This window comes from Cimex lectularius, unplaced genomic scaffold, assembly GCF_000648675.2.
Source record: "Cimex lectularius strain Harlan isolate CLEC.00 unplaced genomic scaffold, Clec_2.1 scaffold22, whole genome shotgun sequence".
NCBI classification, from domain to species: domain Eukaryota; kingdom Metazoa; phylum Arthropoda; class Insecta; order Hemiptera; family Cimicidae; genus Cimex; species Cimex lectularius.
Genome location: NW_019392657.1, coordinates 2087933 through 2113056, shown reverse-complemented (window position 1 = coordinate 2113056; position 25124 = coordinate 2087933). Strand labels below are relative to the sequence as shown.

Here is a 25124-nt window from a genome sequence, read left to right as displayed (position 1 = left end):
AGATGTAAAATGTTAGGCTTTTTTATATGTTTAAATCCTTGCTCACTTATTTTACCTCGACTGGAAATAGTATAATAAAAATCTAATATCAGTTGAGATTATTGAATTTCAGCTCCTTAAATTTAATACGTAAATATATAATAATATAATCAGTATATTTAGTTAGTAGTCATAATTTACTGTATCAATGATTTTAATTAATTACTTGTAATTTAAAGTCTTGGTTGAGAAGAAAAAGCTCATGTCACAAGTGGGTTTAGAACCCATGACCTTTGGCTCAATAAGCCACTGCTCCTAACCACATGAGCTACTTTTTAAATATCTTTTTAAGACACATATCATATATTATATGTGGAATGTATAGTACTGATATATGTATTGTTTTGTATCCAATAACGTGTGTTGAAATGTATGTCAATGTGAATGTTTTGTACAGCACAACGGAATCAATAGGTTTGTAAAACACGAGCCAATTTCCAAGGTGGTTTTAGCCGGCAAAATTTGGTTATGCTGGTCTTTATTTTTGATTGCTGGAGGTAGATGTCTGTTCAGGATCTGACAGCTTCGGTGTTTGGTTTTGGTTGCTGTACACAGAAAATCCAGATGCGCATAGGTAAGTTGATCAGATGCTTTTTCAACAAGTAGTTGAATTTTTTTATTTTCCAGAGTCAAAAATGGGGTAACTCGGGACTTGAAAATAGATTTCAAGGTGCAGTCGGAAGTAATGTCTATCAAACATACTTATTCACTTGATGATTGAAGCTGGGAATTATGAAAACCTCCCATATCAACACATAGTATTATGAAAAGCCTTGACTTCAATGGCAATATAATTAATAATTTGAACAGACTCATCCAAAACTTTCTTAAAAGCGGCTGGCATTTGTTTCGTAGGTAAAGCATGTGCTGAAAATAAAAACTTTAATTTTCAGTACTCATTGTTATTACTTTTAAATTTTATTTATTCAATCTCCGTTTATTTTTGCAATTATTACTTTTTCTTGAAACTTGCTGTGGACCCACAAGTTTATCCCGGTCTAATTCAATCAAAGATCTTTTCTTATTTTTAAGTCTAGATCTGAGTTTCAACAACCATAACTTAAATCCAAAAAGCAAATGAAATTCTTGGTTAAAAATACAGCAAATTTCTATAACAGTCTAGCCTTAATACTAGTACAAGAGTCCAATACTGAAATAGTGTATTGATTCGATACATTACTGTATAAATAAATGCTGAAACTAAAAGAGAAAATGAAAAAATAATTTCACAACCAATTTTTTTACATGTAATAAAAATAAAGTTATCGTGAAGCTCAATTTTTAACTCAAACATAAAATATAGTCGTCATGACTGACAACTGTATTTAATATTGAAACAATACGAACGCATGATTTTATAATTTCATTTATGTGCCATATCCTTGTAAAACATTTTTCTTGTCAGTTTGATGAAGAAACAGCCATCAAGTAGCTACGATACACCACGAGGGCAGTGCCAGAGATTGACAGGCCTATCGTCGTAAGGTAAATTGTTCTATCCAAGGCTCCTCCCTTAAGAAACACTGGTAAGGAGTCTTCAACCTTCAAAACGAACATATTTTTAAATCTGAACATTTTTCCCCAAGCGATCGGACCAACCTGATATTTTTCCTTCAACTTTTTAAGTTTTCTATTTTTACCAGAAGCAGCGTCACATTTAGTTCTTCGTAAAATGGGTCGTAAAGCATGGTTTGGAAGCAAGTTAGAGAATATCTATTTTATAAATATTTACAAGGTAAAACATAAAAAGGAAAAAAAAATATTTGACCAAACTTACCTTTCCTAACAAGAATGGCATTTTTATACTATTAAAACTAAAAAAAATTGAAAAAATCATTCAAACATCTGTAAATTCATTTTCAGTGTTTCCTTGATGTGAAACAAAGAAAAGTATTATCTTATGGCGATTTGGGATACATATGTCATAGTAAACAGAAATAGTTTAATGTGGCTAAATGATTAATATTAACATTAAAAGCTCACATCTGTTTATTCATTAAAAAGGAGTGGTTTGTTATAGGGTGGGTTTGCTTCAACCAATTATTTTCTGCGGTTGATCGTACCGTTTTATATACCCATGCTTTTTGGTAATACTTAGGCCTCTTTCAGACGAGGCAGTTGATTCAACTATGTTGCCTCGTCGACTCTCAACTTTTACTGCCATGTGAAGACTTTCTTTGCTGGTTTCACACCAGGCAACTTGTGGAATCAACCTCCCTTCCCAACGGGAGGTCAGTACTTCTTGTGCTTGCTCTTCTGAAAAAAGAGAAGCAAAAAAGGAGGAAACCCAATAAAGAAAAGTGTGGGTTTATCCGTTGTTATAAAATTGGGAAACGAGCGCTTTCACTCAAATACTGTTGTGCTGCTTCCCTCCAAGCTTCGCTTTTTTTAATTTTATCATTTTATTTGTCACACCTCATGTCCCATATCACGGGAGTTTATCTTCAATAAACTACTCCACATTGCAATTCAATGCTTTCAAGGTGAACTCAGTTGACTCAACTAGGTACTGGTGTGAAGGCCACAGTCTTTTGAGTGGAGTCAACCAGTGGGGTACTCGTGCCTGCTGGCCACCCGCCTGGGCGTACGAGTTGATTGTGTGTGAAAGGGTTGGGATGATTCTCAAACATTTTGTTACCATATTACACTCCTTGACACTGTCCGTTCTAGTTGTATCAACTATTTGCCTCGAATATAGGCCTAAACTTTTTTGATTTAGGTTCTGTTATTCTATGTTATATTACACTCTCTATTGGCTTCCCAGCTGCGAAGCCAAATTCTTATGTCACATTGTCAATTCATGTTAATCACCACTGAAGATCATCGTCGTATATAACGGCTTGAGTTAATGGCTTTCCAAAACAAAAATAAATGGTATAATTTTTTTAACTTCTTAACTGAACATATGTTGTAATGTTATAATGTTATATTCTAATTATGTTCACTTTATATGCTTAATACACACTTATTCACCTAATACACCTTTTATACAAAACAATCCAGAGATACTGTGTTTTTTCAGCACAGTTTGGTGCTGCATAAGATATTCAATAATCTTTGAAAATGTCTTGTTTTGTACCCTTGGTAAATGGGAGACATCACAAAGAAGTAATTTACTAACGATTTTATATCCAACATTGTTCGTTTTATTACATTCTTTTTGTACATATCAAAGGCCAATCACTGAAATGGTAAAATACTGAAAAGACAACACAATTTTTTTTTTAAACTCTGGTATAAATCATTGCCTTCATATAGTAATAATTTTATAAATTCACTACTTTCGTGGTCCGCTTGACCAATTAATACATGACAATTAATTAAGGTTTTTAGTTGAGATGAAAAAAAGTTAATGGCACGAGAGGGATTTGAACCCACGACCTTCGGCTAGATAAGCTGCTGCTCTACCACCTGAGTTATCGTGACCTCGATCCACTCGGACATCAACTCCCCATCTTGAAAAATGGCTAAAGGAGGGAAAACTCATAAGGTGGGGTTGAAATGGGGAGTTGATGTCCGAGTGGATCGAAGTCACGATAGCTCAGGTGGTAGAGCAGCGGCGTATCTAGCCGAAGGTCGTGGGTTCGAATCCTTCTCGTGCCATTAACTTTTTTTCATCTCAACTAAAAACCGTAATTAATTGTCAATAATTTTATAGTTGTTTTATTTAAAACTTGGAATGTTTAAAACAAATCTTATTTAAATTTATTGGTTAGTGTGAGAAAACATTTCCATATATTTAAAAAAAAAAGTTTTTTAAATAGACAAGTAAAAACATAACATGTTATTGTAATATATTTACTTTTGTATTAAAAAAAAAATTAAAAATCAGGGACAAGGCCAATTTGAAAGAAAACATTCAGTTCCTTCATCAATCTTTCAATGAATACATTCCCTTCAACAGGACTTTGAAACTATTTTTACTGATTTACATAATTAACCAATATAATTAGCTGAGTTTATGAGAGGTTAGTAGGGTGGATCAGATCAACGGCTTAGTAGAATGAACGAGTGGTTTTCATTTATTAAGAATGGTTATATTTTTTAACCATGTAAATCAATAGAAATCAATTCACTGATGAAGAGGATATATCCTTCAAAAGGTTGACAAAGGAACTGAGTGTTTTCCTTTCTTTCAAATTAGCCTTTAAAGATTGATATCAATCACATCTAGTTAATATTTACCATTAAAATGATAACATATGGAAGGAAAGCATTTAGCGTTGTCTTGTCTGACCAAATAGTTTTAATAGACAGTAGTGGCCAAGAGGTTAGAGCGTGCTTTTTCTAGTATTTATGTTTTGGGTTGGGTCTTGGCATAGTATTTGGTATTTTAAAAACTAGTTCTGATCATCTGTGACAGCCAACTGTGTAGAAACATTATTATATCTTGAATATTTTAAATTAAATCAAAGTTGAGTTGTTTAATAAATGAAAAAAATTCTTTTTTAAATGTATTAATTAATTCTAAAAATGTTGGTGGCCATTATCCTCCTTGTAATACTATTGCATCAAATCAGATTGTTCCTTGTCAAACTTGGTACAGTCCAAGATAACATTCACAATTTTGGCCTCTGCCCCGTGCGCATCCGCAAGAGTCATCCTCGATTTTGAACCTTTTTTAGGTGTGCTTTATTTTTTCCAGAGAAAATCTGTGGTTTTATATGAGCGTTTGATCTCTATTCTAAGTTGTGATATTGTTGGATAAAATTTTTTGGTGTGATGCCATAATCCCATTCTAGTTGAAGTTTTCTCTGGTTGTTCTTAGTACATGTGATACCAGTGCCAGGTTGAAAGCTTCTGTTAAGGCCTCATTTCTCGCTGCTTCTTTTGCCTTTCGGTTTTATAAAGTGCTATAATGTTAGTTAAGACCCTGATGATTATGATGAGAAGGAGGGTTTTTGTTCCCCAAGCACTGCAGCCTTCTGGCTTATTGTACTTTACTAGTTCCTTATTATTTGTTCCTTGATTCAGTGCAATTGACTCGATCCTTCTCTTAAGAAGTACTAGATCATTGGCTGTTGTACTGTACAATTCCTTTTCCTGTGTTTTCTTTGTATCTCAGGTTATGTCTTCATTGAGCGATTGCTTCACATTTGAACATGATATGTTCTTCCTCTTCATTGCATAATCTACAAACGAAGTCGGCATTGAATATGCCTGATGTTTGTCCAGATGCCAGTGACCGGAATATAGTCTTATCACTCCTCTGAGTTTTCCGACTCAAACTGTAGCAGGTTAAGTGAGGCTTAGTTGTCTACCTGTCTCTGTACTTCCACTTCTCCTTTTGCTTTTTTTTGGAGTCATTCTGTGGGGAGGATTCTGTGTTTGTTGTTCCACAAGTATTCAGGGGCTATGTATGGTCTTGCAGATCATTCTCTTGTCAGTGTGAAGTTGTGTTTCCCCAAGTTTTGGATATTTTGGATGCATTCACTGATGTGTTTTTTTACATGATAATGCTTTAATAGCTTCTTGGCTATCCGATGTGAGGATTTTTTGCCAATGTACCCAACTTTTAGATTTTCTAGGTGGTATGTATATCAGCTTGGAGGACCGAGATGTACTATGATGCCCCCCTAATGAGTATGATTGCTCATGTTTTGGGCTTGTACAAAAAACGCCTAATCAGTGTATTTTGGAGCCATTTGTATACCGTATCATTGTAATGATCTGAATTCTTCTCCTAACCCTGAATGTGACGAAAATGAAGATAGGGATCTTAAATCAAGATGAAGAACATGAATGTACACCCGACTGAAAGTGTTATGTGGTGGTTTTCTTAAACTAAAAGTAGATTTATTTATTACAAAAGAGTTTTTTGATTAAATGAAAATAAAAGTTTCCTTAATCGTTGCTCTATGTTTTCAAGTTATTGAATTCTCGTATCGAATGAGATGAATTCGATAATGTTCCGTGGGTATTTTCATCGATTGGTGAAGGTGAAGCCTGAAGCGGTGAAGACTCTGTGGAAACTGGAAAGATCAAGCTGAGATAAACCCGTTTAACATAAAACAAAAATAAAAATAAAACAATAAAAACAATCAGGCCGTACTCTCATCCGACAGTGATCAGCAGGGCAGTCGGAACTTTTCCGTTTCTTTTGACAGCGTCGGTTCTCCAAGTTGTCCAAAGTGAAGACTTTCGAGGAAAATCATCAGTGAGCAGGATACCGATCCAGGATGATGGGTGACACGAAGAAAATCGAGGAAGGCCTCGAATTAGTCAAATCGGCCGAAAAGAGGTAAAAGTCTGCATTTTAAATTATATACCGTGTCGATTTGTTAATCGACCAACACAAATTGTGCAACTTCACACTCTTATCAAATGCACATTACTAGCTTGTCGAGTTTTATTAAAACAATTATTTAAAGGTATTATATTCAATAAAATTCAATGTCATCCTGGGACGTTTTGTTTGCTATGCAACGACCAATTATTACCCGAAGAAATTTGTAGAACGTTAGATGTCTGCCTAAAGCACACTGGTGAGTCCTATTTCATCAAGGAACTTGATTTTTAGGTTTCAATGGTTGAATCGCTTCTACGGTCACATTGTACATCCCAAAGCTGTTCCTCCTGCGGGCAAGTGTAAAAACACAGCTTGTATGTAGGTGTGTTGGTGTCTCCTCTGCCTTTTTGCAGAATCTGCATGTGCCGTCTTGGATTATTCCACTCTTCTTTAACTGTCCATTTAGCTTGCAGTGTCCTGTTAGGAATCCTATTAGGATTCGCAGTTTATTCCTGCTTACTTTGACACATTCAGTAATTTCTTTTCCTCTGAAATTTGTTAAGAGATTCTTGGATTGCCTGTGTCCAATGAGTGAATTCCATTGTTCCTTCATTTTCTCGTTGTCCTTCTGTCTGAGATACTCATTGATAGTGTGGGTTCCTATGCCACAGAAGGGTTCTTACGCCGAGAATTTGCCGGCTTCGCTCCATGGAGACGGGCAGGGTTACTTAATGAATTAAGAATATTGAACTTAATATAAATTTTAAAAAATGGGCGCCACGCTGTTTATATACACGGAAACAGCGAACCGTAAAAAAAAAAAAAAAAATAAATAAAACAAAGAAAATGCAATAACAGTAAAATTAACACAAAAAAAGAACACAATAAGGAAAAAAAAACATTTATTCCAAGGGAAACTAAAATATTAAACATAGATTAATCTCAATTCTCTACGGGTAACATTTTAACAAACTTACACACTAAATGAACCTAAATTAACATAAAATCTAAATAAACATTTCTTAAAAACTAAACTTTCCTGGGAACCAGTGTCCAGATATGCTTCTTTTCCAAGCGATTGAAAATCCCCGCTTCTAGGAATGTGGAGCACCTTCTCTGAAATTGAGTGGGTCCGCGATCGCCTTCGTTGATCAAGGAATTGATGATTTTATTTGATCCGGCCAGGCCGTAGGGATATCCGTCTCGACGCACACTGTCCTCTCTTTTCTTCACTCCTCTACTCTCTCATAAGCCTATCCTAGGCCGTCTTAATTTTGATGAACCCACCGCCAATTTTAGTTTAGGTGGCATTACAATTCAGGAGGCATCCCTGGCCAAACAACAACAATACACCCATACTATGTTACGAACGTAACAGGGTTCGGGTCCTGTCAGCGGTGTAGCAGCTCCTTGCCTTGCAAGGTTGTCTGCATTCTCGTTGCCTTCTCCCATGTACCCTGGGTCCCAGCAGAGGCTGACTTTGTTCTGCGACTTAATAAGTTTAATTTTGTTTTGCAGCTCAACACCATCTTTGAATTATTATGTGTGGTGATTGGTTTCCCACGTGGAGTCTGCTGTTTTTTTTTGTAAGGAGAGGTAGTCTCTCCTTTTCTCCTGTTGACTGAACGTCCACGTGGATGCTAGCCTCCAGATTACTATACGTTTTTGAAGCAGTGATGTCCTGCTTCAGGTTTATTTGATTTTCTTTTTCTCTACTCATAAGATTTCCATGAGCAGCTAGGGATAGGTCCATTCCATCAGAGCCCCGCATGATGGAATAAGATTAAAAGGCTAATTACTCTTTGATGTCGCCTGGTGTCAGAGAGGCTCCGATCAAGACAGGAACCCCCGGCTGCTAATGAATCACTCGACACAGTTCGCATAGCACCTGTGATTAGAGTGGATGTTGTTTTCTCTCTAGCTCAAGACTCTAGGAGGGATAATGGGATAGAGTAGAAGAGAGGTTGATGGTAGGATTTTGTGAGGAGTGGTTTGGGAAGTTGAATACCGCTCTTTAGGGGTAGGACACCAGAGCCTTTCACACCGTGCCATGCCGTGGAGGATCAATATGAATCCTCCTGTCAGGCTGGCGATGACCGTTTCCTGAGGTTCTCTACTAGGAAGCGGGGTTGGTTTTTGAACCCCTCGTAGAACTTTAAAATGTACACTATACGGTATAAACTTGACAAAAAAAAAAAAAAAAAAAAAGGATCAGCCCTCATGGGACCAGAATCACAACTCACCAGAATGTGCGCTAAAGTTGTAACTGGAAAAATGGCTTGAGAAAGAAAAACTCAGACATAGCCAAATTTTACTAAAAATATTTAAACATGTATTTAAGATAATATATATAGAAAATTAAAAACCAATTTTGATACATGTGTAAGTGGACGATGGCGCGGCGGTTGAATAATCTCTCAATATTTGCTTGCTTTTCTCTAAGCGACAAGAGATTAACTGGCAAAAGCGCGTCGCTACTTATTCTTGTGTAGGGGAAGGTAAGGTTCCAGAATTCAATAAACCAGAGAGCATATTCAGTACCATTTATTGTACCCAATTCCGTCTCTTAATGGTACGCAAACCACAGAATCTTAATTAATCTGGGATAAGCCTATCAACAAAGGGACTTACCCCAAACAATGAACGATCAGTGTCCACAACATCTCTTCTCTCAACCTCTGACTTGGCTCGATTGGTCGCAACGGCAGATCCTCGCTGGCTCTGGCTGACTGAGTCATCTTGAATCCCAGACGGAGTGTAGCTGCTTCTCTCCCGGTCCTTGGTCTCGACTGCCTGGGGTGAGTCTCGGATTTTGACTGACTGGGGTGAGTCTCGGATTTTGACTGACTGGGGTGAGTCTCGGATTTTGACTGACTGGGGTGAGTCTTGTATCTTGACTGCCTTTTGATTTTCCAGTCATCCCTTTTATACCGGGTCTCTCCCGGAGTAGGGGTGGAAAGGAAACTCAAAAGTCGGGGGAGATCTCACGCTGCGGGTGGGCCGGCAAAGACGGTGGTCTGTCGCTATTGCTATTTTATGTTCTCCAGGTTCGTGGGAAACAAAACGTGGGTCCAGCCTGGGTCTGCCACTCACTTCGACTGTCTTACCTGGGTAACCATTTCCAGGCTACATTTGCCAGATGTGTCACGTCGTTCCTGTCTGGGTGGTCGCCCCTTCAGAGTACAACCTTTGTCCCTTTTCATCGTTTACCCTATTTTGTTCTTATTTTAACAATTTAAACTTATCGCTAAGACGGGGACCGGCTTACATATGAAGAGCAGAGATGTCATATTGAAGTAAATGTACCAGTGGATAGCTGAACTAAAATATGTTTGTGTGAACTTAGATGTGGATGAAATAAGTTACTTACTTGATGATGGCTGGAAGAATTTCTATTTGTATATACTTGTTGAAAGAAAGTAATGGAAAACTTGGAAAAGATGAGAAGAGATATTTGAATTTACTTAAAAGAAACTAAAAAAGTGAAACTTCTTTCTCCCTCTAGTCTTTTCTTCTCAGATTTATAAAATGTTTATTACCAAAATTACCCACAGAATGCTTCCGTAGAAAGCCTTTAATCATGAACAATAACAATCACAGTGCTAAATAAAAATGGTTACACCGGTGTAAACACTTACTGCTTTCAGTTATGACAGTACCACATTTCTCAAACTGAAATTTACTAATGGCTGTAACTTCAAACATTTTCATACATACTTCACCTTCCACATATTTAACTAACCCAATGGGACAATGTCTTCAATGAAAAAATATCCTGTGACATTTTGTTTGTTGTGCAATAATCCAGAAAATTTTGCGGATACACCATCATTTGGAATAAAATTTTCTTACACCTAACATGCTTTTTGTGGATATTTATTCCCATTTTGCATAGACTGGGAAGAATTAGTGTATTTTACACAATGATTACATAATTTTTGTTTGTTTCCAGCTTAAAGACTACCTTACTTAAATGGAGACCGGATTATGAAGTGGCTGCTGGTGAGTTTACAAAGGCAGGTATGTATCTGTAGTATGAAGTTTTCTTTTAATTCAATTTATAACAAATGCATTTCTATTCCAGCTACCTGCTTCAAACTGGGTAAATCATACGAGCAGTGTAAAGAGTGCCATCTGAAAGCTGCCGAGGCACATAAGCAAAATAGATCGTATCCTTTGTTCATGCTATATTACAAATTGTACATAATTCAATTTTTAATTATTTTCCTTAGCTAATTTATAGGTTTTTTTATGCAGCCAGGTGAGACATTTTTTACTAGATCTTTTAATATAGACATATTCGCTTATCATTTTTTTCTTGTCCCACAGGAGTTTGGAACAGGCCATATTGGTTTGTAAAGATATTGGAGATTTACGTGATGTAACCCAGATGGCAGAGAGGGCTGCGCATTTCTATCAACAACAGGGGAATTATGATGCAGCTGCAGGTGTCCTTGACAAAGCCTGTAAAATAATCGAGCCAACTCAACCTGAGCAGGCTCTGAGACTGTATCAGAAAGCTGCCGATATTGTCACAGTAAGTTCTCATTTTGTACAACTCGATTCTGTACAACCATCTTGTCAAACCTGCCATTGATGAAGGCAAAAGTTTTTGCCAAATGGCAAAAAGGAGGGAAAACTCATAAGGTGGGGTTGAGATAGGTAGTTGATGTCGAGTGGATCGAGGTCACGATAGCTCAAGTGTAGAGCAGCGGCGTATCTAGCCGAAGATCTTGGGTTTGAATCCTGCTTGTGCCATTAACTTTTTTTCATCTCAACTAAAAACCTTAATTAATTGTAATGTATTAATTGGTCAAGCGGACCACGAAATTACTGAATTTTTGCCAAATGTTGCTACTTCAAACAATTTTGTTGTATAAAATAACTTTTAACTTTGTGTGTTAAGTTATTTTATATTATAATTGCTAGTTATGTTTTAATTAGTTTTAAACAAGCAGTTCTTCTGTTCAGCAGTCATTGAACTTTTTGACATTAGAAATGCAATATTATAAAGCTGCTACCAACAGACAGTTAATAACCGTATAATATTAAAATTCACCCAATTATTTATTTATTTACGGATCGAAATCCACTATAAAAAAGACATTTTACAATAACAAAAAATATAATAATATATGTAAAAATACAAATAATATATATAAAAAGAATAAGGACGTATATACATGGTAATAANTAGAAAAGTCAGTATACACTGAGTCTACTTGGTGTCCAGAGTTTATTGCATCTAAGATGTAATTTTGAAATGTGAGAGGTTAGTAACAGTTGATCTATTAGAGCAGAAACAACTAACATTTATTACAACTAACTGTGAGTAGGAACTATCTTTTTAAAAAGATTGACTTTAAAAAGATTGTAAATTTCTTCAACCTGTTGACCTATATGCTTGCAATCCAGATTGTTGAATGTGAGTAGGAACTATCTTTTTAAAAAGATTTTTTAAAACATTAAAATTCTGGATTGGATTTCTTTTGTATAATTATTGTGTGTCACGCTCACCAATGTTTAAATTTGTTGGCTACTGGGGAGTTGTTACAATCCAGCTCTAGACTACCTGTGTTCCTTGTTATATTGAAGTAAACTGGTTTTATACACTTTTATCTATTTTATATTGGGTGTCGGTAGCCACAACGGTTGACACGACTTGACTATTCGAATCGTCTCGGCCCTTGACAGTCGACTTCATGTCTCGCTGACTTCATGTCTGACCTAGTGAGTCCGACACAGCTTCTCTTTTGCTTTTTCAATTTTACTTTTTTTATTAGCTTCCCTGCAAGGGAGGAGCGAAGGGAAAGCAAAATCCGTTGGGCGTGATGGTCAGTGCCTTTCTTATTGTTCGTCATGACCTGCCTGTCCATTTTGTATTTCTAGGGAGCTTCTGTTACGCAGCCCCTTTTGTCAATGGCCTTACGGTTTAAGGCTTGCAGAGCCCATCCGACAGACACAATCCCAACTTTATGGGGACTTTCAACTTGATGAGCCCTGTCCATGTTGTGACAACTTTCCCTTAATATATAACTCTTATGTTTTTTATTTTATTTTTATTATTTGCCATTCGCTTGTCTCTACACCCTTCAGAATTTTGGGAAATCCTTTGTTCTCTATTGGGTTGGCGAAAATTCAGATTTACAGCCTACCTTTTTTATTTTTTACAGTATAGCCCTATTTTAATAATTATTTTCAACTTATTTTATTATCTTTTTTCATAATTTTTTTATTATATTTAATTCATTACTCCAACTTCTATTAAAATAGGGCTTTCATATAAATACTTAGTTGCTAACATTGATATTTTCTCTAGAATGAGGATAGTCCACGGCAGGCTGCAGAATATGTTAGTAAAACAGCTCGTATTTTAGTGAAGCTTCATATGTGAGTCTGAAATTTAATTTAAAATTTATTTCATTTATGATATATTAAATCATGTCGACAGGTATGATCAAGCAGCAGATGCTATCCGAAGGGAAATCGGACTACACCAACTGTCCGAGAATCTTGCAGCTATCGGTAGATTGGCCGTCGTACTAGTGTTAGTCCAGTTGGCGAGGGGTGACACTGTTGCGGCTGAGAAGGCTTTCAAAGAATGGGGCAATTGTTGTGATGCTCCTGAGGTTGTTTATTACTATCTTTATTACTAACTGACAACAATTTTTAAATACCAGGTAACCAAAAAAGTTAGTGCCGTTTTTTTCATTTGTCATTGTTTTAATACCTTTAATCAGCATGTCTATTTACATAGGAGGATTAGATGATTCGAGTTTGTGTTGGAGGAGCTTGCCAGAGTGTTTAACGTAAGAGATGAAACCATTCACTCTAACTTTATTTATTAGTTCGGGAAGAAATGGACGCTGAGAAAATCGGTTCCTCATAAATTGACTAATGGTAACAAGCTTCTGCGTTTAAACATTTTCCTTTCATTGTTTTTACGGGGAAAAGTAGACAACTTTCTTTTTACAAATGGATCCTGTAACATGAGGTGAAGCGACAAACAAAAGTCAGGACAGCCTAACCAACTAATAATAAATCCAATTTCAGAACAAACAATTTTCTTCCTTTGTGATATTTTCTTCACGAAATACGAAGGTTCTAAAATATGGGGTATGGTGAGGATACCACGAGGTAGGAGGTTTAAGGGTTAAGGTTAGGAGTCAGCCTTTCACGACCTTATGCACCTTGGCCAACATTGGTCAAGGCTTTATATCATACTACAAAGCTCTGTTAGGGTCTCCTGTGTTTGCTTTACCTATTCCAGGGCCCTATTTCATAATGAAATACAAACTACTACTATAGCGTAGTAGCTTGTAATTTGTACAATTATGCTTCATAATAATAAAAAAAAAATAAAAATACAAAACTACAATATACAAGTTTTAAAGTTGAAAGTATAAGAAAAATTATTTAAAGTACAAGGAATTCCTTTTCATAAACAGTCACTAATACAAATATTTGTAAAATACCCATCTTTATTATCGAAATATTAGCGCAAACTTCCACGTGTTAAATTACTTTGCTCCTGCATTTCTGTGCAATGCTAGATTTACTTTTAAGTGATGATTTGGTATCGAGCTTACAATGAAGATGAAGAGGAATTAGAAAAAAATACTGAAATTACGGCAAAACTTAGGCGGAAATAATAAATTTGATGGTGTAAAACGATTTTATTTTAATTTTGTATTTCAGTTAAGAATGAATTGTTTATAAAATTGTTACATAGGGTTTTATTTATCTCAACCAAGACCTTACATAAAAAGAATAATTAATTGAAAGAAGCAACTTGATCAATTGACCACTAAAATGTAAATGGATTAATATTTAATAAGATTTTATTTTTATATCTTTTTAAAAAAAATCTTTATAATTACTTATTAATCCATTTATATTTTAGTGGTCAATTGACTAAGTTACTTCTTTCATTTAATTATTTATTATGTTAGGGTAAATTAAATAAAATAAATTCCACTATAAACCTATTTATTGAACAATTCTTTCTATAATAAAAAAATTAAACAAATGAACAAATACTTTCCTAATTAGTAAACTCAAATATATTTTAATTAATTAAAAAAAAACAAAAAACAGGTAACCTCTATTTGAATACAAAATAAAATAATAAAAATATAAACTAATCCTAACCTCTATTTATTTGAATACAAAATAAAATAATAAACTAATCTTTTTTTTTTGCCTTATGATCTTTGCATATTAGCCATGAAGAATTCTTATATATGTTGTTCAAATTGGGGGTTATCGGGAAAAAAGAGCCAGAGGCAACGGTGGGAATCGAACCCACGACCGCGGCGTGAGAGTCTCTCATGCTAACCACTCGGCTACCACGGTCCCCCTAAACTAATCTTATTTTGGCCAAAACTATGAGCTTGTAAAAATATTGAAAATATTATAATTCGTACATAAAGAAACTAATTTACAAACTTCTTCTTTTTCTGGTTTGCACAGACTCTTACAGGCATATTCTCTCGTCCTTTCTCCTTATCGCTTGAAACCCCACCATTCCTCACAGAGCGTCTTCCTTTTCCAATTGTCTTGCATTGAACGATGGGACATTCAAGCAGTAAGGGTTTGGCAACAATTTGAAAGTTTGCTGCCATATATTTAAATTAATTGAAAATGGCAAAAAGAGGGAAAATTCGAACGGTTGTACGTTGAGATGAGAGTTGGTGTCAGATAGAATCGAAGACACGATAGCTCAAGTGGTAAAGCAGCGGTGTATTGAGCCGAAGGTCGTGGGTTCGAATCCCTCTCGTGACACTGCCTTTTTTATCTCAACCTAGACCTTACATAAAAAGAATAATTTATAATTACTACTGATTCTTGAATCTTGCTCATGTATCTACTGAAAGGATTGCCCAATTAAAGTTCTAATTTCCAATATTTTTTATATTTCCAGTTCTAAGAGTTTTGAAGGTTGTCTCCTTTCTTCACCTTCATTTATTCTTAAAAAAATAATATTCTTTAGGCTCATTAGGCACAAATAAAGAAATGAGAAGACAGTTCCTCCAGAAAAGGAAAATTTAGCAGACGTTAATGTTAAAACAATGCAATAAGCTATGTTTATTCAATTTAATTTCAAGATCAAGGCAATTTGTAATCGAGCAAATATGGTCGGTACTTCATTTATTGGACGCTTTTGTTTAGCCTGCTTGTTTTCCTGTGCAAATTTTCATTTTTTTCCGTGCATGTTTCAATTTGAATGTCTACTTCCAACAACTGTTGGTGATTCTTAACTTAATATCAAGAACTGCGTCATCGGTCACTAAGAATTTTCTTTTTTCCTCTTTCTTCACCGGTAGTTTTGGCAACCAAAACATTTTTCTAAAATGAAAAAAATAAGGTCAATTTTTCATAGATTTAATTCTCTCAAAACTCATCTTAGATAAGAATACCACTTATATTATGCCAGCATGACATAATTAATTGTAAATTGTTCGGTTTTAAACAGACGAGATTGTAATTAACTTACCAAACTTTTTGATGTTTGGCCACCAATTTCTCTAATATACATCCCCTCTTTGTCAGGAAGAACCATCCAATGGACTTAGCGAAGGTCCCAACATGCACTTCCATTTTGTCAAGCTTTGTTAACTTGTAGCTAAATTCCCTGAACAGTATTTATTTTTAAATTATCGACAGGACAAAGTTGTGCCTTTCTGCCGTCCATCACTTTGCTCATTTTTAATAGTTAAATAGCTATAATAACTTTTCTATAAATGGACAATAATAAGCAGTAACAGCTGTTCGATTCACTAACCAACTTAACCACTAACCGCAATTGTGTTTCATGCCCGGTTTCCCTTTACTATACAGCTGACTTGTACTTTTGTAGTTTTTTGCTTGGATCACTTGTAGTATTAGTGAGGCAGGAGGGTAGTATTATGAAACAGAAAGCATTAGTGCTTGTACTTTGTATATTTCAGTTAATGTTTGGTGATTAGTGACCGTTAGTCGATAATTATTCAGAAATCGTGAGATGCGGTCTGGTGTGATGTTTCAGAAAAACATTTTCTTTATCGTGCCAACGTTTCGATCTTTATTGAGATCATCTTCAGGGCCTGGGATTTACAAACATGTTTACATTTAACAAATACATAATTTGAATATTTTGCATTGTATAAATTCACTTTTTTCCACATCCTACATGTATTTGTTAAATGTAAACAATGTTTGTAAATCCCAGGCCCTGAAGATGATCTCAATAAAGATCGAAACGTTGGCACGATAAAGAAAATGTTTTTCTGAAACCTACATCACACCAGACCGCATCTCACGATTTCTGAATAATTTTAGTTAATATTAGCAGCATTATGAAATGGGCCCAGAAGTATAAATCTCAATTTGGATTGACCTTCACACCAACAGAAGTTCTGTTCTTCCTTGTTCTTTCTGTCTCTTCAGGCTTGTTTCCGCTGCCCTGAGTCTCTACTATCTCCAGAGTTTGCAATCCTAGCCCTAACATATCCTAGGTTTAGCTGCTGTTAGTTTCTGTGATGGTCATTTGATTAAATTTTTTGCAAGCCTATGTCTTTGAATACAATCCCGTTGAACTTTCTGAATCACTTTTTAGCAACAAGATGCCTCGGCCACAATAGTACAAATTATGGGTTTTCCAGCATGAGAAAGAAAATATTTTATAATTAACTGTTCAAGACATTTTTTCTTTATGAACTGACGCTTTGTCCTGTAGGTATTACATGATGTAAACTTCCAATCCTAAGTACAATAAATAGAAATGTCGACTAATGGTATTAAAATAATAACAAATGAAAAACCACATGAACTTTTCTGGTTAGCTGGTACTTATAAAACTCTTAACAGTTTTACTGTACTATGTGACACTTTTATTAAAAAAATTAATGTAACATTTGAATTAATAAAGTTTAGTCGTAACGGAAATTTCTTTACAGGTGCAAACGTTGGAATTATTGTTGCAAGCCTTCGACGAAGAGGATCCAGACGATGCGAAGAGGGCTTTAAACAGTCCGTTTATAAAGCACATGGATGTTGAGTATTCCCGTCTTGCACGTGACCTTCCTTTACCGAAACCTTCAATCCCTAAAGGACCGCAGGCAGCCGTACGGCCAAATGCAGCACCTTCATACGTCTCACCTAATGCTACTAAAGTGCAAGACTCTAAACCTACTGAAGAAACAAAAGATGACGACGATGAACTAGATTTATGTTAAGTACATATATATATTTTTTTTAATGAAACAACATTACTATATTTATTTTATGTTATTACTAAATAGATAACTCTTCTATGTATTTTTAAATTAATTTATGTGCTCTTTCGATTTAATTATGATAAAATACCATAAATACTATACCTAAGATATTTGAAAAAAAAAAGAAAAAAAGGCAAAAGTCATTGGTCCTGAAGTAAGAGTTGTCTGTATGATGAGATGTGTTAATACGCAGTTTGCATTCTTTAAATTCTCATTCTTAAACATGTATTTTGTTTTATATACAAGAATGATGTAATCTTCATAATATTTAAACAAAAATTAAATAAAATAAAATTTACTGCTGTATATTATGCTTATGCTTGATAGACAGTTAATAAATGTATGGTTGACCTTCAACCAAGTGATTGTTTGTCGTAAGTCTGCACTTTTTATTTTATTTTAATTGAGTAATCGAGTGCACAAAGTGCAATAAATGACATGGATAACGAGATAATATAAAAAAAGAAAAAAAAAAAAAAAAAAAAACCAAAAATACATCGAGTGGAGAAGCTATCCAGTGATAGCTCTCTTAAATAATTTATTCAGTTTAATCGTTCACATTCTCGGTGAGCAACTCTCTGGGCCTGTTTTTTTTTTTAAATCGAGTTAAGGGGGATTGGAGGTTAGTGTGGAATTTTTTGTAGCTGGATTTGGCAACTTTGTTTAAAAAGTGAACATTTAAGACGTTAGGATGATGCGGTGAAAATGTAGAATGCGGCAGTTTGATGATTGATCTAAGGATTTGTGATTGTTGGGCCTGGATTCTCAGGTGATCGGAAGGTTTGATTAAACCCTATAGTTCTACATATTGGTTTCAGTTTGAGTTGTGTTTGAATATTTTGTTGTCAAGGGGGAGTTTAGATTTGCTGCTAGTAGTCTTTTAATAAATATGTATCGTCGGTTCAGTTCTATCCTTTTAAGTCATGCATATGGATTCCAGGTGAGTCGTAAGTATTCATTGACATTTTCAGATGTTAAGAGGCTATGGATTGGGACTTTGTGGATTTAGAAGCTAGAATGGCCGTATCATCAGAGTATGTTAGGATAGTGGTGTCGGGGTGGGAAGTGATAGTATATTCTGAGTACAATAGTGGCCCTAGGACCTAGGGGACTACTGCGTTCATCATAGAAAAAGGAGAGTTTGTTTATGAGGACCTGTCGGCCAGGTAGGATTTAAGAATGAAGAAGTGTGTAGAGGGGATGCCCCCCCAGGGGCCAAACTCGTTCGACAGAATACCAAGGGATATTCTTTCTTCTCAAGAAAGGATGCAATGATGTCCACAATGCGAGGGCCTGGTTGAACAGTGAAATGGTCAAGAATTACATTATTAAAAAGAAAAAAAAGTGGCCAAATGTTTAGAGCATTTGACTCTTTGTGCTTATGGTTTGTGACGAAACTAATAAGCAGAATTTAAAAATAAATCAAATCAATTAAAAAAATTTCTTATTTTACTTATCACTATAAAATCAAACATATACTCTTTTCTCTTTTGAATTTAGAATAAACAAATACAGAACTTATATTTGAATTTTAAGCAATCTAATTCTGTAAAAAAAAGGAAAATTTTTGTATGTGATTTCTGATTGTGATTATATCTTAGTTTTTCTTTATTTATTGTGAGAATGAAACGTCGAATAATTTTGTTATGAATGAATCTACACATAATTAAAACACACATTCCCAAAGTGACTAAATGTAAAAAAAAATCAAAAATGACTTTCTAAGTCAATATTTCATTATGCAAGAGTATATTTAATATACTGTAACAATGTAATAATAAAAAAAAAAAAATGAAAAGTTAATATAATTTGTAAAAAATGATAATTGTAATTTGTCATTAATAATGAATTTTAATATATATTATCTATTTCCATTCATTCCAAATGTTTACAATCATATAAAACCGTTTCTGGCAAATCAGAAAATAAAATACTTTGATCATCTTGTTTTATATTATAAACATTTTAAAAATATATTTGTTATTGTTGCTTGGCATGATGTATCGTCAATTAATACAAGTAATTAATTGTCATACTTAATTGTTATAATTATTTGTGTGTCAAATTATTCTTTATAGCTTCAGTGACAAATCATTGTTATATCTGGACTTTGAAATTTACCTTCTAATTGGTTGTTCGATCTCAGTTAGGTAAATTGTAATAAGAACGGCCTACTTATTACGATTGTTAAAACTAGATAATTTAGATGAATGTTATTTATGTAATGTTAATTTTTTAATTGAAGGAAGTACCTGTTAGTCGGGAATATATGGTAAACTTGACGATTGAATTAGACATTAATTATTTAACATAAAAAAAGAAGTTAATTTTCAATTATATTTTATTTTTTCAGTGTGGGTTTTGTCCTTGCTAGTGTAGGGATCAACAAATTAAACTAAAAAACTTGAAAAGGTTTTCTGCTTAATTAGCAAATTGAAATAACGCATAATTAATAGTAAGCTTAAAGCTTAAAATGCACACTCTTAAAAGAAAATAAAAGCAATGTCTGACTGCAAATTGTTAAGATATTCACATCGTTGCCTTTTCTATGTGAGAAATTTTTGTTTATAACATTTGTCAAATAGTTTAATTAAGTTTGTCGTTAGTTAAACAACCGACTCATCTTTAAATTTATGCCAAATGTTGTAAAACGTATTACCAAAATTTTGTTGATGCATTGCCATTAGTTAACAATCTTCACTGAGCAACAAACTTCCTTATACCTGTTAATTATTTTCTCTGTAAATGGAAACATATATTTTAGTTAAAACTTCCCTTTTTGTCTTTCTTTTTGGTAAAACACTTTTTGATTTGTTACATGTACTTTCCCTTTAACCATGTGCTTTTACTAAGAGGTCTGAAGTATTAAGGCTAAATGATACAGAACTGATGGTATTATAATATTTGGAAAATTTGTTTTATAGAGTTAACTATTAAACACATATATTTTTTAAATGTCTAATTATTTGTTAAAACATAATAGGTAGGTGATACGGAAGAAAAGCTTCGCTTTGAAATTACACTGTTTTTTTTGTAAATAAATTTCATCAATATGAAACGCATGAATAATTAATTATAAATAAATATAATAAAAAGACAACTGTATATATTAACATTGTTAAATAGGTATTTAATTGTTGTTTATTAAGCTAGTAAGCTATCAATTTGTTGACATTTTATGTAAAATTTAATTTTATGAAAAAATATTTGTTCAAATCTTGTTCTTGTAACACATTATATGTCCCTTTAATAATATAATAACCAATTTAAAAATCATGCTGTAATTAAATAGATTTAGAAAATAACAAGATTTAAAATAAAGAAACTAGTTCAATAAACTTGTTTTATTGCCAAAAGTGTACTTAAAACTGTCACGACCTGACTTTTCCTCGATTTTTAGACTTCATGCCCCCAAAAATTGGAAAAATAGTAATTTTAATGTTAGGGGTTGAAAATATGTTTTATGGTGTTTCGAAGGGTCTAACATGTCGGGACCTAGGGAGCGGACAGAATCAGGCAAGATGGGCGAGAGACATTCTCCATCTTGGAAAAGGCCTGGTGGAGTTCAATCAGTGGAAACCATTACATTTTTTTATTAGTATTTTATCAATTACAGAAAAAATTTTTTTGTTTGTAAATTAACACTTTCAGCCTCACAATTGGCGCTTGGTTGTTCAAGAACCTGGCGCTGGTGTCCCTCTTTTTATTTTAGTTTTGTCATGGTGGCTCCGGGTTTTTATGAATTCCCTTTTATTTCTATGCTTAGGTCTAGTTGAGTGCTTTTGAACTGTGTTCGTCATTATCCACTCACCACCGTATTCATTTTAGTGCACAGTTTGACAAGTGACCATCACTTCACAGATTGTTAAAAATAAGTTCACTAGTTTAGTGGTCTGCTTGACCAATTAATACCTTGCAATGAATTAAGGTTTTCAGTTGAGATAAAAAAGTCAATGGCACGAGCAGGATTCGAACCCACGATCTTCAGCTTGATACGCCGCTGCTTTACCACTTGAGCTATCATGACCTCGATCCACTCGGACATCAACTTCCCATCTCAACCCCACCTTTTGAATTTTCCATCCTTTTTGCCATTTTTCAAATGTCGTGTAATCTATTTGATTCTCGGCGACAAATGACAACCGAAGATCGTGGGTTCGAATCCCGCTCGTGCCATTGACTTTTTTATCTCAACTGAAAACCTTAATTAATTGTAAGTTAAAAATAAGGTAAGTTTTATAAAAATAAAGCTAAACTTTCTCTCATTACACCAACATAAAAAAAGCCCAACAAACTTTAAAGATTAGTTAAAAATTTTATTTTATTTTTTTTTTTTGGCCTTATGATCTATGCACATTAACCATGGTGACGAATTCTTGTTCATATTTGGGGGGGGGGGGTTATCGTGAAAAAAGGGCCAGAGGCGACGGTGGGAATCGAACCCACAACCACGGCGTCTATGAGCCGAGAGTCTCTCACGCTAACCACTCATTTTCAATTTCTGTTTTGCATTTTTACTCATGTGTATTTGTTTATTTAAAGTTCATTTTGGGAAAAAATTGTCGCCATAATTTTTATTAGCGACAAATCACACATTTATAATTATGTAGATATGTAGTATTGATTGCAATTACCAGCCTTCACATTCCGAGCGGAAAAAAAAATAAAAAATAAAAAAATAAAATAGCGTAGTACATGTTTATTATTTTTTTTTTTAAATAAGCTAATTTATAATTTTTGTAAGGTGTGGTTTTTAAACTTTTACCAATTTTAAGTGTTCTATTTAATTTTATTATCTATCGATTTTTTTTTTTTTAAAGGAAGAAACTTCATGTGGTAAACAATTTTTTAAAAAGGTATATTATTTGAAATAATACGACCGAGCAGGGAACTATGATGATTCTTTATTGAGTCAGACGAAGATGATGATGACGAGCAAGAGATGCTCAGAAGAATAAAACTTTCACCAGTTAGTAATTACAAAAATTTATATTTTTTTAAATAATTTATTTTTATTTTTACCTTAGCTCTCCCTCATCAAAGTGGTTCACTATTAAATAGTTAGGTGCCCAATCAACGTGTTAACCCTTGGTGATTTTGAATTCATTAGTGAGTCAGACAAAGATGATGAGCAAGATGATGCTTAGAAGAATAAAACTATTTCACCAGTTAGTAATTACAAAAATTTATATTTTTTTTATAATTTATTTTTATTTTTACCTTAGCTCTCCCTCATCAAGGTGGTCCACTATTAAATAGTTAGGTGCCCAATCAATGTGTTAACCCTTGGTGATTTTGAATTCATTAGTGAGTCAGACAAAGATGATGAGCAAGATGATGCTTAGAAGAATAAAACTATTTCAAACTATTACAAAAATTTATATATTTTTTTATAATTAATTATTTTATTATATTTTTGCCTTATCTCACCCTCATCGAAGTGGTTCACTATTAAATATTTAGGTGCCAAATCAACGTGTTAACCCTTGGGAAACCTGTATTTTTTTAGAAAAAACAAAAATTTGTAAGTATGTCATGTTTGAATGTAGGGCTGCTGGATTTGAACTTGGGACCTTTAATTCACAGCTATGAGCCCTGTATCAATGCCCTTAACCATTTCAGCCACTGACCATTTGTCAATCTATTGATTATGATTGATTGATTAATTTTTACATTAATTAAAACGAAGGATTATTAAAACATTATTTTTGTTGTTTTAGATATAATTTTAAAATACAATTAAATATTTACAACTTTGGTTTTTTTTTGTCTTGCAATAAAAATTTTGATCTTTTGTTCATATATAATAGTACATAAAAAGCTAATAAAAACATTCAATATAAAAACTTAATGCTACTTGGATAATATATACAATTCACCGGTTTACATATACACATAATGGCTTATTTTATAATATTAATTTATAATGTTTACTTTTTTATACAACTTTTTTCTACTTGATAGTTTGATCTTTTAAGTGATCACAACAAAATAAAGTAATACGTTACATCTATTTAATAGAAGTCTAGTAGAACTTAAAAACAAGAAAAACATTCATACATACCATATATATATGTATACATATATTTATATACAATGTTCTTTTATAGTTATGCTAAACATCCTGTCAGAAAATCTGTTAAGAACTGAGATATGAGCAGATAAGAAGAGCTTAAAAAAAATCAATTCCTTAATTTTCTCTAGTCTAGTAAAAAGAGAACGTAAGTCTTTAAAAACGTTTTTATAAACGATAAATAAAATTGCTCTTAAAAATTATGCAATACATTTAGTCTTTGGTACGCTCGGGAGCTATTAAAATTCGATAATCACACAATTTAAAAATGACTGAATTATATGTGTGCCGGACTGGGAGAGTAAACGGTCGGCATACGGATCGCTTGACTCGACTGGAATGATCTTAGTCTTGCGCAAATTTCTGGGAAATGCGGACGCCGCACTGCCACCTCGTGCCAGCATTCCATCATAACAGAATACATCCTCGACGGGCAGTCTTCTGGGCAAGGTAACAACTGCCTACTCCTTATCATTTCTATCACCTCTTGATTCGAGTAACCATAATAAGGCTAAAAATATAAATTAATGTAAATTAACAATTACAAATAGTTAATTATTATGGGATTAATTGTTTAGACTACTTGTATTGTGCAGACAAGAAAAGTGCACGACAGTTCAAATGAATCACTAATATTCTTCTTTTTTGAGGCTTTCTATTAATTTATTATTATTATTATTTATTAATTTATTCCAATATGGGTTTTTTGTTTTATTTTTATTAGGCCAATTTTATTAGGAAGGTAGCTTTAAATTGATTAAAGATATTTAAATGTATGCAATGTTTCAGCAACCTGTATCATAATCATGTGCTTTCTTTCTGGAAAATTGTTTTATATATTTTCTAGAGAGAAAGTACATGATTATGGAACAGGATGCCGAAACACTACCATAAAGTATCTTAAATCTGACAAAACTGTCTACCTTTGAAAATAGGCTTAATACAAATAAAAGTAAAATAAACACATCTCTAATAATTAATATTACAGTAGAGTCCTGCTAATCTGAACTAATTGCGACCGTGCTGTTTGAATTGGCAAAAAGTTGGATAAAAGAATAACAGCAAGCAGTAAAATATGTCTGGTTTATTACAAAATGAATGTGTAGACACTCTGGATCAGTGCATGATTCATGCATGTGAACATTCAAAGATAAGCCGGACAAGGGTGATAGTGAAATTTGGTCATGTCTGTCCTCATTGTTTTGGTAAAGATTTGTTTCGGTTTCTAGCCATCTTCATTTTTTAATAACAATTTTGTTTTGAAACCCACTTGTGAATATGACTACAAGCCGAAATACGTTTGACAGACTTAATTGAAGTTAACGACAGAGCTCAAGAGGAAATTTCACAATTTATCTGAGTAAGTACCATTTAAATTTCCTGAGGGGGGGAAAGAAACAACAACAACAACAACAACAACAACAACAACAACAACAACAACAACACGCACGCACGCACGCACGCACGCACGCACACACACACACACACACACACACACACACACACACACACACACACACACACA

The 25124-nt window shown here is 33.8% G+C and overlaps 2 protein-coding genes and 3 long non-coding RNA genes across 8 annotated transcripts in view; 3 read left to right on the top strand and 2 right to left on the bottom strand.

Annotated features, from left to right (window-relative positions):
* Window positions 1-204: 204 nt before the first annotated feature.
* Window positions 205-1508, top strand: LOC112126190. The gene is made up of 2 exons (XR_002909831.1): window positions 205-613; window positions 667-1508. It is a non-coding gene; the product is annotated as an uncharacterized LOC112126190 (long non-coding RNA).
* On the bottom strand, window positions 1384-1967 carry LOC106664500. Its single transcript, XR_001340197.2, has 3 exons — window positions 1817-1967; window positions 1639-1752; window positions 1384-1581 (listed from the first exon to the last, which is right to left on the bottom strand). It is a non-coding gene; the product is annotated as an uncharacterized LOC106664500 (long non-coding RNA).
* Window positions 1968-5831: 3864 nt separating this feature from the next.
* Window positions 5832-18686, top strand: LOC106662091 (gamma-soluble NSF attachment protein-like). The gene is made up of 8 exons (XM_014385904.2): window positions 5832-6280; window positions 10221-10288; window positions 10353-10437; window positions 10512-10529; window positions 10598-10805; window positions 12588-12658; window positions 12720-12897; window positions 17206-18686. The coding sequence occupies exons 1-8, from the start codon at window positions 6219-6221 to the stop codon at window positions 17482-17484; spliced, it is 969 nt and encodes a 322-aa protein (XP_014241390.1). The 5' UTR covers window positions 5832-6218; the 3' UTR covers window positions 17485-18686.
* Window positions 18687-22062: 3376 nt separating this feature from the next.
* LOC112126192 lies at window positions 22063-22842 on the top strand. The gene is made up of 3 exons (XR_002909832.1): window positions 22063-22495; window positions 22554-22694; window positions 22752-22842. It is a non-coding gene; the product is annotated as an uncharacterized LOC112126192 (long non-coding RNA).
* A 439-nt stretch (window positions 22843-23281) lies between these two features.
* Window positions 23282-25124, bottom strand: part of LOC106662078 (tyrosine-protein kinase transmembrane receptor Ror-like) — a 53460-nt gene continuing 51617 nt past the window's right edge. For all 4 annotated transcript variants that reach the window (XM_024224787.1, XM_024224788.1, XM_014385886.2 and 1 more), the window contains one exon: window positions 23282-24110. In XM_024224787.1, the coding sequence (XP_024080555.1) occupies window positions 23877-24110 (234 nt within the window). In that variant the 3' untranslated portion in view covers window positions 23282-23876. The remainder of the gene's footprint in view (window positions 24111-25124) is intronic.